The sequence below is a fragment of the Lolium rigidum genome, chromosome 5 (genome assembly GCF_022539505.1).
Source record: "Lolium rigidum isolate FL_2022 chromosome 5, APGP_CSIRO_Lrig_0.1, whole genome shotgun sequence".
NCBI classification, from domain to species: domain Eukaryota; kingdom Viridiplantae; phylum Streptophyta; class Magnoliopsida; order Poales; family Poaceae; genus Lolium; species Lolium rigidum.
In genome coordinates, this window is record NC_061512.1 from 241,853,497 (window position 1) to 241,866,741 (window position 13,245).

The 13,245-nt window shown below is 43.8% G+C and overlaps 2 protein-coding genes across 2 annotated transcripts; one reads left to right on the top strand and one right to left on the bottom strand.

The window, feature by feature from the left end:
• Positions 1-4,067: 4,067 nt before the first annotated feature.
• LOC124658256 (SPX domain-containing membrane protein OsI_32082-like) lies at positions 4,068-6,741 on the bottom strand. The gene is made up of 7 exons (XM_047196638.1): positions 6,689-6,741; positions 6,461-6,581; positions 6,082-6,393; positions 5,860-5,967; positions 5,306-5,766; positions 4,896-5,215; positions 4,068-4,804 (listed from the first exon to the last, which is right to left on the bottom strand). Exons 1-7 carry the CDS (start codon positions 6,739-6,741, stop codon positions 4,068-4,070), a joined length of 2,112 nt encoding a protein of 703 aa, XP_047052594.1.
• A 2,318-nt stretch (positions 6,742-9,059) lies between these two features.
• Positions 9,060-12,718, top strand: LOC124652736 (flap endonuclease GEN-like 1). Its single transcript, XM_047191778.1, has 8 exons — positions 9,060-9,263; positions 9,610-9,807; positions 10,031-10,201; positions 10,298-10,479; positions 10,579-10,828; positions 11,155-11,287; positions 11,451-11,968; positions 12,131-12,718. The coding sequence occupies exons 1-8, from the start codon at positions 9,060-9,062 to the stop codon at positions 12,392-12,394; spliced, it is 1,920 nt and encodes a 639-aa protein (XP_047047734.1). The 3' UTR covers positions 12,395-12,718.
• The last annotated feature ends 527 nt before the right edge of the window (positions 12,719-13,245 follow it).

Sequence of the window (13,245 nt, forward strand, 5' to 3'; positions counted from 1 at the left end):
AAAACAGGGGTTGTCTCCCATAAGTGTTTTTTCTTTAACACCTTTCAGCTAGACGCAGGAAAAGAGCTAGCATCACGTAATATCAAGTGAAGAAGCATCAAGAAGCAAATTCAAAACACATTTAAGTCTAACCCACTTCCTATGCATAGGAATCTTGTACACAAATAAATTCACAAAGAACAAAGTGACAAGCATAAGAAGATAAAACAGGAGTAACTTCAAAACTTTCAGCATATAGAGAGATGTTTTATTACCATGAAAACTTTTACAACCACATTTTCATCTTTCATAATAACTTTTAGTAACATCATGAATAAACTCAACAGTATAAATATCACATAAAACATTCTTATCATGAGCCACATGCATAAAGTAATTACTACTCTCCACATAAGCATAATCATTCTTATTAATTATAGTGGGAGCAAATTCAACAAAATAGCTTTCATTATTATTCTCATCACCATAATCATTAGATATAGGAGACATATTGTAATCATAATTAATCTTCTCCTCAATAGTAGGTGGACTGAAAATAATTCATCATTGTAATCATCATAGCAAATTGTCTCATCTAAAGAGAGGGGAAGTAAAAAAGATCATGAAAATTAGCTTCCCCAAGCTTAGACTTTTCCATAGCATTAGCAATAATGGTGTTCGGAGAATTCGTACTAACAACATTGCCATTAGCATGCAAATAAAGTTTCATATGTTTCTTAATTTTCTCTTCGAACTCTTCATGTCCTAACTCAAGATAAATACTATAGGGCTCTCTAATTTTTTTTCCATTAAGCCTAACTAATGAAAAATAAAAACAAGAAACATAAACATGAAAAGTAAGCATGGAATAAAATAAACAACAGAACTAACAACTATAATAGAAACTAATTTTTTTGTGTTTTTGATATAAAGACAACTATAAAAGTAAATTAATTTTGTATGTGTTTTCGATATAATGAAGCAAACAAAACAAAGTGAAGTAAACTAAGCAAACTATAACAAAGTAAAAAGATTAGAGATGAGAGACTTCCCTTGCAGAAATCCTCTTTCTCCCCGGCAACGGCGCAACTGGAAAAGTCTTGCTGGCGTGCACTCGTAGTACGCAGACAAGCTGTTGGGGAACCCTAAGAGGAAGGTGTGCAGAGCACAACAACAAGTTTTTCCTCAGTATAAAACCAAGGTTTAATCGACCAGTAGGAGAAAGGCGTGACTTCTGAAGGTGTTGCTGGCTGATTAGTGGCAGGGCGCACTACCAGCGTCAGCAACAACGTGGAACCTGCACACAACACAACCCAAATACTTTGTCCCAACTTACAGTGAGGTTGTCAATCTCACCGGTTTGCTGAACACAAAGGATTAGACGTATCGAATGGAAGGAGATGTTTGCAGAAAGTAAACAGAACATGATTGCAGTTCAATTTATCAGTAAAGAAAATAGGACCGGGGTCCACAGTTCACTAGAGGTGTCTCTCCATAAAGAAATAGCATGTTGGGTAAACAAATTACATTTGAGCAATTAACATAATATCGATCGATACATGACAAGATGATTACTATGATAATTGGTATTGGGCATTACAACATAATACATAGACCGTAATCCAACTGCGTCTATGACTAATAATCCACCTTCAAGTTAGCGTCCGCACCCCTTCCAGTATAAAGTTGAAAGCAACAGACTATCGCATTAAGTAATGTGTGTAAAATAAACAATACAGTTACCCTCGGATAAAACATTGTTGGGTTATCCGTAGTAGCAATAACACATCTACAACCTTAGAAGTTATAAAGTCACTCTCCCAGGAAACTAGAGGAATGAACCTACTATCGAGCATAAATACCCCCTCTTGGAGTCACAAGTATCCACTTGGCTAGAGTTTCTACTAGCAACAGAGAGCATGCAAGATCACAAATAACATATGACATGAATATATAATCAATCTTAACATAGTACACAATATTCATCGGATCCCAGCAAACGAAACATAGAGGATTACATAAAGATGATCTTGATCGTGTAGAGCAGCTCATAAGATCGATACATGAAGCACAAGGTGGAGAAAACAACCATCTAGCTACTGCTATGGACCCATAGTCCAGGGATGAACTACTCACACATCACTTCGGAGGCGGGCATGGCGATGTAGATGCATCCGGCGATGATTTCCCCCTCCGGCATGGTGCCGGGAAGAGCTTCAGAACCCCCAAGATGGGTTCGGTGATGGCGGCTGCGAAGGAACTTTTCGTGGATGGAGACTCATGTATCCAGGGTTTTCCCAAGAAGATGTATAAATAGGCGAATGATTTAGGTCGGTGGGGCGCCTGTGGGCCCCACACCTGCCCTAGGTGCGGGCCAGGCCTAGGCCGCGCCTAGGGGTGGTGTGGGCGCCCTGATGCGCCTCTTCGTCCCCCTCCGGACTTCGTCTTTGTTTCACTAAAATATTGACTTCGGCTTTTGTTTTGTCCAATTCCGAGAATATTTCTTGTACAACTTTTCTGAACTACAAAACAACAGAAAACATGGAACTGGCACTGTGGCATCTTGTTAATAGATTAGTGCCAGAAATCATGTAAAAGTGCAACAAAGTGTAAACAAAACACATATGAATTGGTGTAAAACAAGCATGGAGCATCAAAAATTATAGATACGTTTGAGACGTATCAATCACAGCTAAGGCCGCTGAGCCTAGTTAAACTTTGGGAGAATATGAAACTCCTTCAACATTAGTTGCAAAAAGTCCTATATTTTATGCTGATGTAAAGGACATCGAATATGAAATATATCCTGAATTACTGAATATGATGCAAGAGAATGCCTTTTTAGGAGAAGATCATGAAGATCCAAGTGTTATTTAACTAGAATGAATGACATATGTGAGGTAGTTAGGCCAAAGAATTTGCCAAAATACTTTTTGCTTCTTAAACTATTTTGCTGGTCTTTAAAAGACAAGGCTTTCATATGGCTACAAGCCTTACCAAGAAATACTATTCCTAGCTAGAAAGAATGCATTAAAAAATTCATGAATAGATTTAACCTTTTTTATAAGACAATGTAGGTTAAGGGAAAGATTATAAATTTCTTCCAGAACATTGGAGAAAGCTATGACCAAGCTTGGGGAAGATTCTCCGGACTACTTACGAGGGTTCCCAACCATGGGTTTATGGACCACTTGATTGTGCAATATTTTTATGGTGGACTTAATGACGAATATAAGCAAATGGTTGATGCATGTGCAGGAGGAACTCTAAACTTATTGACATACAAGGAGGCAATGACCTTTTTTGCGGAAGAGCCTTTAATGATGAACAATAGAATCCACCAGGTGAGATTGAACCAAAGAAAGGTATGCTCTTTATAGCCCATGAACTTATGCCTGAAGTTAAGAAGTCAATGCAAGAAAAAGATATACTGGCTAAACTTGCAATAGAAAATAAAGTTGATGGACTACAAGCTTTAATAGTTGAGAATAAACTTAATATGGAAATGAAAAATGTTGGCATCAACATATTGAATTTAGAGAGCTAATATTTAAACAACTTACGCTCCATAAGAATGATATAAACGCTTTAGCAGGAATATTAGAAGATTTAAGTCACGCATTCAAACATTTAAATAGTGTAGCTGGAACACTCAATTTAATTTCACGTCTTCAATGTTGCTATGATTTAGACTCATAATTTATTCACATGTTGGTATTTCTTGGAATATTGAGATCATTTGGTGGCAGTGGCACCCAATTGAACAACCCAACTACCCAAGTATCAGGAGTTGTGTTAGTAGTTTCTTAGTCATTTTATGTTTTTTCATGTTGTTTGTGATTGTTTTTCACAAATTATGAAAACTGAATCTTAGACTCTTAGTGGACCATTTGTTTTGTTGAATAGACTTAGTTTTGTGCCTTAAAAAAATTCAAACTTATATGTTGGCACTGGCTCATCTCAAGGGAGTACCTCATAAGTAACCTCACGCACGAGCCACAAGCCCACAACAAACAACTTACAAAAACTCGCATAGCCACGCTACATGCAACAAAAAAACTCGGCCAGGGGATGCTGCTCAATACTGGCTAGTAGAAGAGGGAGTTGTAGGTGGAGACCGTGGCGGCGATGGACGCCACGCAGATGAGCAGCGACGGCAGCAGCGTCGCATTGAGAAGCATCCCCTGGCCAAGGTACCCGGCGAGCGTGATTGTCCCGTCGGCGGCCACCCGCGCGAGCGTGCCGGCCTCCGTGGACAGGAGCCCGCCGTTCCAGGTGCCGCGCGACAGCCGGGCCGGCATCACCTGCGACAGCAGCGACAAGTTCACCCCCTCCAGCACCTCCGCGGACACGAAGGTGAGCAGCGCGGAGCACACGTACTGCGCCGCCGTGTAGGTCGACAGCAAGTTGAAGCTCAGCAGGACGCCCGCCAGCAGCACCACCTCCGACGCCACGAGGATCTGCCGTTCCTCGAACATGTTGCTGATGTAGGTGCCGACGACGGCGTTGACGGGGAGGACGGTGAGGCCCAGCATAGCCAGGAAGATGGCCACCGTGCTCGTGGTCCAGCTGAAGTAGTAGCTGGTCACCACGCTCGACTCCGACAGCAGGATCTCCATGGAGAACTTGAGCATGAAGTAGATGAGCAGCTGGACCTTCACTGAAGGAGTGAGCAGTCTGTAGGCCTCCACAACTGAAGGCGCTGCTGCTGCACCCGGCGCCTCTTCCTCGTGGTCATTGTCGTCATGAGCGTCTTGCTTCAGCAGATGTTCCTCTTGGTCGTTGTCGACATGCGCGTCTTGCTCCAGCAGATGCTTCAGGTGCTCTGTAGGACGGAATGAAGTGTGTCGTCACTACATAAATCATGATCAAGATAGATAATATGGGAATAAGTATCATAATTCTGCAAGGCATACTTGTGCTCGAGGAGCCAGCAGAGGAAACCTGACGGTGGACTTGTTCATACGTTTCGCCGAGAGCCGGCTCTTGGAACGAGATCCACAGCCAGATGAGGTACGCGAACCAGCCAAACGCCATGACCCAGCCAGGCAATGTCTCCGCGTTGACGGTGAACGCGTACAGCTTGAAGTTGACCTGAAGTAGTCCGGCCATAGCCGGGCCGCAGGCCATGCCGAGGGCGCTAGCACTGACGAAAGCTGCAGAAGCCTGCATCCGGATCCTCGGAGGAACACAGTCACTGATGTATCTCCGGTTCACGGCTCTCGCAGATCCCATCCTACAAATCACCAAAATCACATCGGATACACTGAATTGCATCTTTGATTTGCAGGAATTTCATTAAAAAAACGTATCTTCTTCTGCTTACCCACAGAGAGCACGGCCAACGAGTAGAACGGTCAGGGAGTTGAAGTCGTAGGCCATGGCGTACATGACATTGCCCAGGAGGAGCACGACGCTGCTGAAGAGAAGCGGCTGGAAGTAGGACCGGTTGGACCAGGCGCTGAAGTAGACCGACGAGAAGACCTGTGCCACGGGCATGGACCCGATGATTATGCCGCACACCGTGGCAGCGGCGCCCAGGCTGGTGGCGTAGTCGTCGGCTGTCGGGACGACGATGTACGTGTTCACCATGTACAGGAAGGTGTTGGCCAGGTTCAGAACCAGGGATATGTAGTGGTACTTCTCCTCGGCCGCCGCGTGCTCTTCCTCTGTGCCGACGGCTTCGTCCGGCTCCGCGATCAGCGCGTGCTGCCCCAGGAACCGTAGGAAATTGGTCGAGTTCGTTAGCTTGTCCGCCGTCGCCTTGATCATGTCGATTATGGGATCCTTCAGGAGGATTATAAGTCACTGTTAGTCGCATAAGAGCTGCAGAATCACTCAACGTTTATACCGACAAAGAGAGGCACAAGACTGAAAAACCTTTGGAATGGCCAGTGGGTTTTCGTCATAGATATTCAGATAGCTCCCTTCACGTTCCTCGAGATCGCCAAGGTTGCGAGACAATGCCCCCACAACAGCTCCAATACCCTACCCACAATTTTAAGATTTTATTAAATCCGTTTGTTCAAATGTTTTAAATTTCCATGTTCAAATTCAAAATTTTCAAAGTAGCATCGCAGAAATGCTGGCCAACGTACTCACCACATGCTTGAAAACCTGCTTTAGCTGAGAGAAGGGGTGGTTGGATCTGCTCCTGACAAAATAGTCAGTGAACGTATACCCGAGGCGCTCGTCGAACTTCTTCAGAATCTTCCGGACAGCATTGGCATTAAGATCAACAAACTTGAGGAGCCTCACAAGATCCAAGCCAACTGCCCTGTAGTCCTCTTTCAGCTCCGCTATCTCCTGGACCAACGGAATGTCCTCAAGCACCGCCCTTCGCTTCCCCAGCTCCTCGAGCCGTGCCGCGATCAGCCCTTGCTGTTTTATCATGAACAGCACTATCCTCTCAATCTGAAAGAAAAGGGGGAACAACGTGAGACCATCTAAACATGAGATCATCTTAATCTGAATCGCAAACCTCATCATCAAGCAACTTTGAGAAATCTTTGAGAACACGTCTTCTGTCGTGGTTTCCTTCCTTTGTCTGCTCTGTGTACACCTTCACTCTTGCCTTGAGCAGCTTGTAGTTGAAGTAGTACCTGAGATGTGCAGGCAAACGATGTTTCAGTACTGACTGAAACTGGGTAGAGTAGATCAACAGAGGAGGAAATTCTAGTTGATCACAAGATGAATAAATTTCACATACTCCTCCCATCCTGGAATCTGGTCTTTTGTTAGTTTCTTGGAGAAGTTCACCATTTTTCTTCACAGTGCATATAACCTACAGGACAAGTGCAAATGTAAGGTATTCAATATCAGAAGAAAAGAAACTCGCAAAAGAATCAGATAAGAACCTAGAAACTTGGCAATGAGCTAAACCTTACCAGGACTAGATCTTCTGCGCCTCCCTGGAAATATTCTTGGTAGTAAAGTGGGTAGGTGGTGTACTACCATCTGCTCACTATATATAGCTTTGCTTTGGGGAACGATTCTTGCACGTTGGATGAACTGGTTAGTTATCAATGCTGACAAAATCCATGCTAAAATTATATGGAAATCAAGTTTGATACGCACAGCTGTGCAGATCATTTTATATGTATCTTCACCGTCCATATCCATTAGCTTTTCATTGGATTATAAAGCTGTGCCAGGCCCAGCTGCATAATCCGAAATAACAGGAAAATTAAAATCTACGTGTCTGACTTTTGTGCTATTGTATGATAGTTCTGTCCGAATATTCGAGAATATGCTTATTTGGACACAATAATTTATGTGTCCAAATCTATTTATCCTTTCGTTTAAACATCATATTGATTATCATCAAGAGACTATAACAACGGATTAGATATATATGTTCTGTTTATTTATTTTTATTTGGACACAATAGGTAATGTGGAGGACTACTACCTGAATATGCAACGGATTAGATGATATATGTGGAGAGTTGACAATACGTTTTTATTGTTCTGAAACGAATGGAGTTGACTTTACCTAATCTAGTATTTCCGGGGAGGAAAAGCTAACAAATGTCAACCATTACTTTTTGCAGGGATAACACAGCAACCATAGCAATAAGCAATGCAGCACATTTGTTGCATATCCAGTTTGAAAAGGCCCCAGTTCTAGCAACAGCAGGTTGACTTGATTTCAGAATTAAATTCAGACAGGAGCCGAATGCGGTGTTTATAGCTCGTTCTACATGTAAGATGTTTTTCTGGAAAAAATGAAAACGATATTTAACAGTTCCAAAAAATTCAGAAAAAACAAACCTAGATGTAAATAATGGTGTATTCTGCAAACCTGTAAAATTTCAACTCGAAATACCATATATGCTAGGCTGTGCAAAAAATAATAAAAGTGGAAATCTGAAGTAGTGAACAATGCAGATTTTGAAGCCTCAAAAAATTGCCATATTTTGCCATTCTTGTGTGAGCCAAAATACAAGGGGTTTTGACTTGAGATTTTACACATTGGTAGAATACATCACTATCAACGTCTAGATTTCTTTTCAGAATATGTTTTGGTCAATGTCCGTACCCCTTCGATCGTGAGGGGATCCTCAGGCGATTAGGGTTCCTCTGCCTCCCGTCGCCGGCCGCGCTCCGATCTGGCCATCTTTGTGGCCTTCGGGCCATGGAAGTGCGACGGATCGTGGCTCTCGTGGCTCCGTTTCCCAGTTTTGGGGCTTCGTTCCCCGTTTTTAGGATTTTTGTTTGTAGGGCGGTGTTTAGGTGGTGGTGGAGGCGCCATGTGCAATAATGTCTCCCCGGCTTCAACCCCATCTCGACGGCAACATCGAGGATTTCGTCTGGCTGTGGGGATCTTCGGATCGTCAAGGAGCTTTATGGCAGTTCATCCTACTTCTTCATCTCCGGGACGGATATGATCTTTTCGACCCGTTCAGCGACTTCCCGTCTGCAACCAACAACGTCAGGTTGACTCAGGGAGGAGCGGCGGCGCGCCGTCAACACGGTCTAGAGGTCGAAGATGAAGGGCTTCTCAAGGATCTCGTTATACTTTTTGTTTTTTCTTGGGCTGTTTTGTACTGTTCGATGTTTCTTTTAATGTCAGTGTCCTATTCGCAACAAAATATAGATTTCTTTTCAGAATTTTTTGAAACATAAAACAATTGATTTCATTTAAAAAAAATGCCAAGTCAAGCTACATTTGTAGTTTTCTTAACAGGAGCCAAGCTTCTAATTTTTTACCAATGTGAAGAAATTTTAAAAAAAATTGGTACCCAAGAATTTACATTTTTTGAACATATGGACTTAATCTTAATCCTGGACTTGCATTTTTTTAAAGAAAAATCGTTTCAGTCTTTTTTCCCGTTCCTGATGAGAGAAAGAACACTTAACAGGCGCCAACGCAACTGCTTCAGTTATTTTGTTTTTTTCTTTGGATCCAACAGACGGAAAGTCGACTCATCTTGTCCAGGCCCACCGTACATAGCCAACCAAACGGCCCATTAGCCGCAACGGCGAGCGAGGCACCCGCGAGTCACCGAACCCCGGCGCGGCGCACCAAGACTAGACCCACCGCCGTGGCCGACGGCGGCGAAGAAAGAGGGAGGCGAGATGGGCGTGGGCGGGAGCTTCTGGGACCTGCTGAAGCCGTACGCGCGGCAGGAGGGCCCGGGGTTCCTCCGCGGCCGCCGCGTCGCCGTCGACCTCTCCTTCTGGATCGTCTCCCACAGCACCGCCATCCGGGCGCGCTCCCCGCACGCGCGCCACCCCCACATCCGCACCACCTTCTTCCGGACGCTCGCCCTCTTCTCCAAGGTCAGTCAGTCGGTCCGTCGGTCTGGCTCCCCTCCCCCTCCCCTTTCCCTCACCTTCCCTCCCCCCTTTCGCGTCCGTCGACTGCCTCTGGATTTCGCGCCTCGTCGCGGTCGACGCTTGCCGATGTTCCCCAGTGCTAGTTTGTTGTCTCGTATTGCGGTTTCGCCGGTCCGCATTCCTCTGTGGACATTCGCGCTCTTCAAGCGTCAATCTTGGAGATGCAGCATTTTCGAATCTTATTTGGGGTTACCCATTTGTGTTCGGTTCCTCGATTTCCTTTGTTCTGGGCTTTTTAACCTTGCGATTTCGATTCACTCGAGTTGGTCTGCCTCTGGCACTGCTGCAGATGGGGGCTTTCCCGGTATTCGTGGTGGACGGCCAGCCGTCGCCGCTCAAGTCGCAGGCCAGGGCCGCACGCTTCTTCCGGGGCTCCGGGATTGACGTGGCGGCGTCGACGAGCGCACAGCCGGAAGGGGAGGCCAGTGTCCCTGCGCCGGCCAAGAGGAGGAATGCTTTGTTCTCGCGATACGTCAAGGACTGTGTGGTTTGTGCCTATATCTTGTGCCACTAATGCTGTTTCACGATTTAGGATTTAATTTGGTTGTTAAGAAAGCTTGACTGAAGGTCATTGTATTTATAAGCATTTCAGGCCATTCGGTAGTAATTCTACTCTCCACTCTAGTCTAGGTTGCTGATGCATTTCGGTACTCTGGGGTTACACTACAAAGATCCTATCTTTGACGGCTTTAATTTTCTGTATCGTATAGGAACTGCTGGGATATCTTGGAATGCCAGTATTGCAGGCAAAGGGTGAAGCGGAAGCCCTTTGCGCGCAGTTGAATAATGAGGGTGAAGTGGCCGCATGTATTACGTCGGACAGCGATGCTTTCCTCTTTGGAGCAAAGACTGTCATCAAAGTGCTCAGATCGAATTGTAAGGTAGGCAGTCTCTTATAGTTCTGGTACCACATTTGAAAAAAAAAATTGTTTCACTTTCCCTGTCATGGCGCGATGATCACCTGGAATTTTCTTCAGGAACCTTTTGAGTGCTACAATATAGCAGACATTGAGTCTGGCATTGGATTGAAGAGGAAACAAATGGTAGCCATGGCACTTCTTATTGGCTGTGACCATGATTTGCAAGGGGTGCCTGGTTTTGGTGTTGAGACCGCACTTCGGTTTGTGCAGTTATTTGATGAAGATCGTATTTTAGATAAGTATGTTTTCCTACTTTGATGAGAAGTTCTTGTTATTTGTAGCGGAACGAATTGTCCAGCATTGCTCGTCTGAACCTGATCTTATTTTGGCTTCTCCAGATTACATGAAATTGGTAGAGGAATTTATCCATTCGCAGAAGGAGATGACAAGACCAATGTTGATGATCTACAGTCGACATCCACAAAGAGCCCAGCAGTTGCGAGATCGCCTCACTGCTCACACTGCGGTCACCCTGGCAGCAAGAAAGATCATACCAAGACTGGGTGCAATTATTGCTTGTTGGATTCATTAGAACATTGCGTGGAAAAACCAGCTGGTTTCAAATGTGAATGTCCTAATTGTGACCAGGTAATCTCACTTGATTTACTGTAGAGCATAACTTTCCATTTTGCAAGAACCTTCCCAGCTTTCTTAATACTATTTGTTTAGCGTGTATTGCACAGACCAGCACTGTTATGTTGTATAATTTACAGTGCCTGATTCAGATAAATACAGTCGTTTTCGCATGTTTACAATGCCTGATCTGTTGACTTGTTTACTGTCATAATGCTTTTGATGTTCTCTGTCCAATCAAATAATCAAGACAGTATGGCGTGTCTATTTTCCCCTTTGTAAATGATTTATGGGTCTTAATAATCATCTATTAATAGTATCTTTGGTGGAATCAATGGTAGGCACGTGACCTGAAAGCACAGAGGAGACATGAGAATTGGCAAATCAAGGTCTGCAAAAGATTAGCTGCTGAGACAAATTTCCCAAATGAGGAGATAATTAAACTATATCTTTGCGATGACAATTTGGATACAGGTAAAAGTTAATAACACTGATTTTAATATTTCTCCGTTGCACCTATAGTTCAGACTGAAGTTTCCCAACTTGCTGCAAGTGCTAGTCATATCGTCCTTACTTTGTCCTTCAGTATTGGCCTGCATTAAAATCTGTTAATTGTCCCGCATGGTCCTGTCTGCAGAAAGTGGTGTTCCGTTGTTTGTGTGGAATGAGCCTAACGTTGAGGCTTTGGTTGACATGCTAAAATATACACAGAACTGGGAGCCATCATATATCCGACAGCACATGCTCCCTATGCTATCAACCATATATTTACGTGAAATGGCTTCGTCTCCATGTAAATCATTGCTTCTCTGTGACCAGTACGAATTCCATTCAATTCAACGGATTAAGATAAGATATGGCCACCCTTATTACTTGGTCAAATGGAATAGGGTCACTCGTGGTATGGTTTCTGGTGATGTATCTGACAAGAAGCCAGAATTAGATGGTGAGAGTGAGGCTGAGGTGATTATTTTAGACGATGATGATGACGAGGAGGAGGCAACTGTGAATTGTGAGTCTACTGACTCATTGGATGATCCAGAACTGCCACAAGTACTCAGGGACGATAACGGCACCTTTCTGTTGACTGATGAAGATATCCAGCTCGTGGATGCCGCATTTCCTAATGAAGCACAGCGGTTTCAGGCCCAACAGGTGCACAATTGTTACTTTCTTCGCTGTGATAGAACTGAAAAAACAATGATGCTTTCTGGAGATTATAATGAGCTACTGATTTATATTTGCACCCTTGCATCTTTATTTCTTGAACAAAAACTTTGTTCAGTGCGATTAACAAACCCACTGAATTTTGTACAGAGGCTCAAAGAAGAGAAATCAAGGTCACGGAAATCCAAGGCAATCAGCACGTTGGAGACGCCAAGAGGGCCGAGACCCAGCGGGGTGCAGCTCAGCATCAAGGAGTTCTACCGCTCGAAGAAGGGAGCAGGAGATGAAGCCGCGGGGAAGAAGCCGCAGGCCGAAGCGGGCCAGTCGTCGAAACCCGGCTCGAGAAAAGCCTCGCCCGTGGACCTGAACAAAAAAATTCCCAAGTCCCTGCGACGTCGGCTGCTGTTCGACTGAAACAACCCGACACGCCCTGACTGACTGGCCATGCTGCCACTGCTGTACATGCTCCTTTGATTGTGTTAACGTTTCTTTTGGGGGTCTTTTTAGGTGTAAATTTAAGTTAGGTAGCCCTTTTTTTCTGTATAGCAAACAGGTAATCTTTATTGTAGGAAAAAGAGAGAACTAGTTTGTTTAACTTGAGCGTTGCAACCTGACCTGATGTGTCTGTAATTACCTATTGTTGATGCTAATTTTGTTTGTTGAGCTGGAATGCAATAGACGTCTGACTGTAATAAATCCATGAAGCAAGAATATGTAGAGGCTTTGGAACAAACTGAAGAGGCTTTCAGTATAACATAACAGTACTTGAACAGCTGAACACTTGGGGTGTTTGGTTTAGTAACGAAGTAGAATGTAATATCATGGTTTCATTTCATAGGAACGGGTTGATTCCACCGTTGTGTTTGGTTTGAGTCCTTGTGTTTGTTTGGAATCAAAGATGAGAATGTATTGTACTCGTATAAATTTATTTCCACATGGAATGATTTTCATTGGTTCCTAGGTAAAGAAAACAAACTTGAAACACCCTATGTACAAGTACTATTCATGCTACATTCTTCATAAATATGTCTTTTTGCCCTAAAGTAAATGGGAATCATTTCTTGGATATATTTTTTATACAAGTACAATACTTGATTATCTTTGATTCCCAATAAAATTCAGTTCTTTTAACTTTATTTGAAATTACTAAATTTTCTTGTGCATACAGGGTGTTGTGGCACCCAGGAGCCAAAAATTCTAATGCTACTAGCTCCGTTCTAAAATACCACTCCGCCCTGCGCACTACGCCATTCGAGGTGGTCTAT

What these genes read in the sequence shown, in the direction of transcription:
- LOC124658256 (XM_047196638.1), bottom strand. Translation starts at nt 6,741, where the DNA reads ATGGTGAACTTCTCCAAGAAACTAACAAAAGACCAGATTCCAGGATGG. An exon ending in ACCCACTGGCCATTCCAAAG is followed by an intron (nt 5,767 to 5,859) that starts GTTTTTCAGTCT and finishes ATCCTCCTGAAG; the next exon opens with GATCCCATAATCGACATGAT. An exon ending in GTTGGCCGTGCTCTCTGTGG is followed by an intron (nt 5,216 to 5,305) that starts GTAAGCAGAAGA and finishes GGTGATTTGTAG; the next exon opens with GATGGGATCTGCGAGAGCCG.
- LOC124652736 (XM_047191778.1), top strand. Translation starts at nt 9,060, where the DNA reads ATGGGCGTGGGCGGGAGCTTCTGGGACCTGCTGAAGCCGTACGCGCGG. An exon ending in CGCTCGCCCTCTTCTCCAAG is followed by an intron (nt 9,264 to 9,609) that starts GTCAGTCAGTCG and finishes GCACTGCTGCAG; the next exon opens with ATGGGGGCTTTCCCGGTATT. An exon ending in GAAGATCGTATTTTAGATAA is followed by an intron (nt 10,480 to 10,578) that starts GTATGTTTTCCT and finishes TGGCTTCTCCAG; the next exon opens with ATTACATGAAATTGGTAGAG.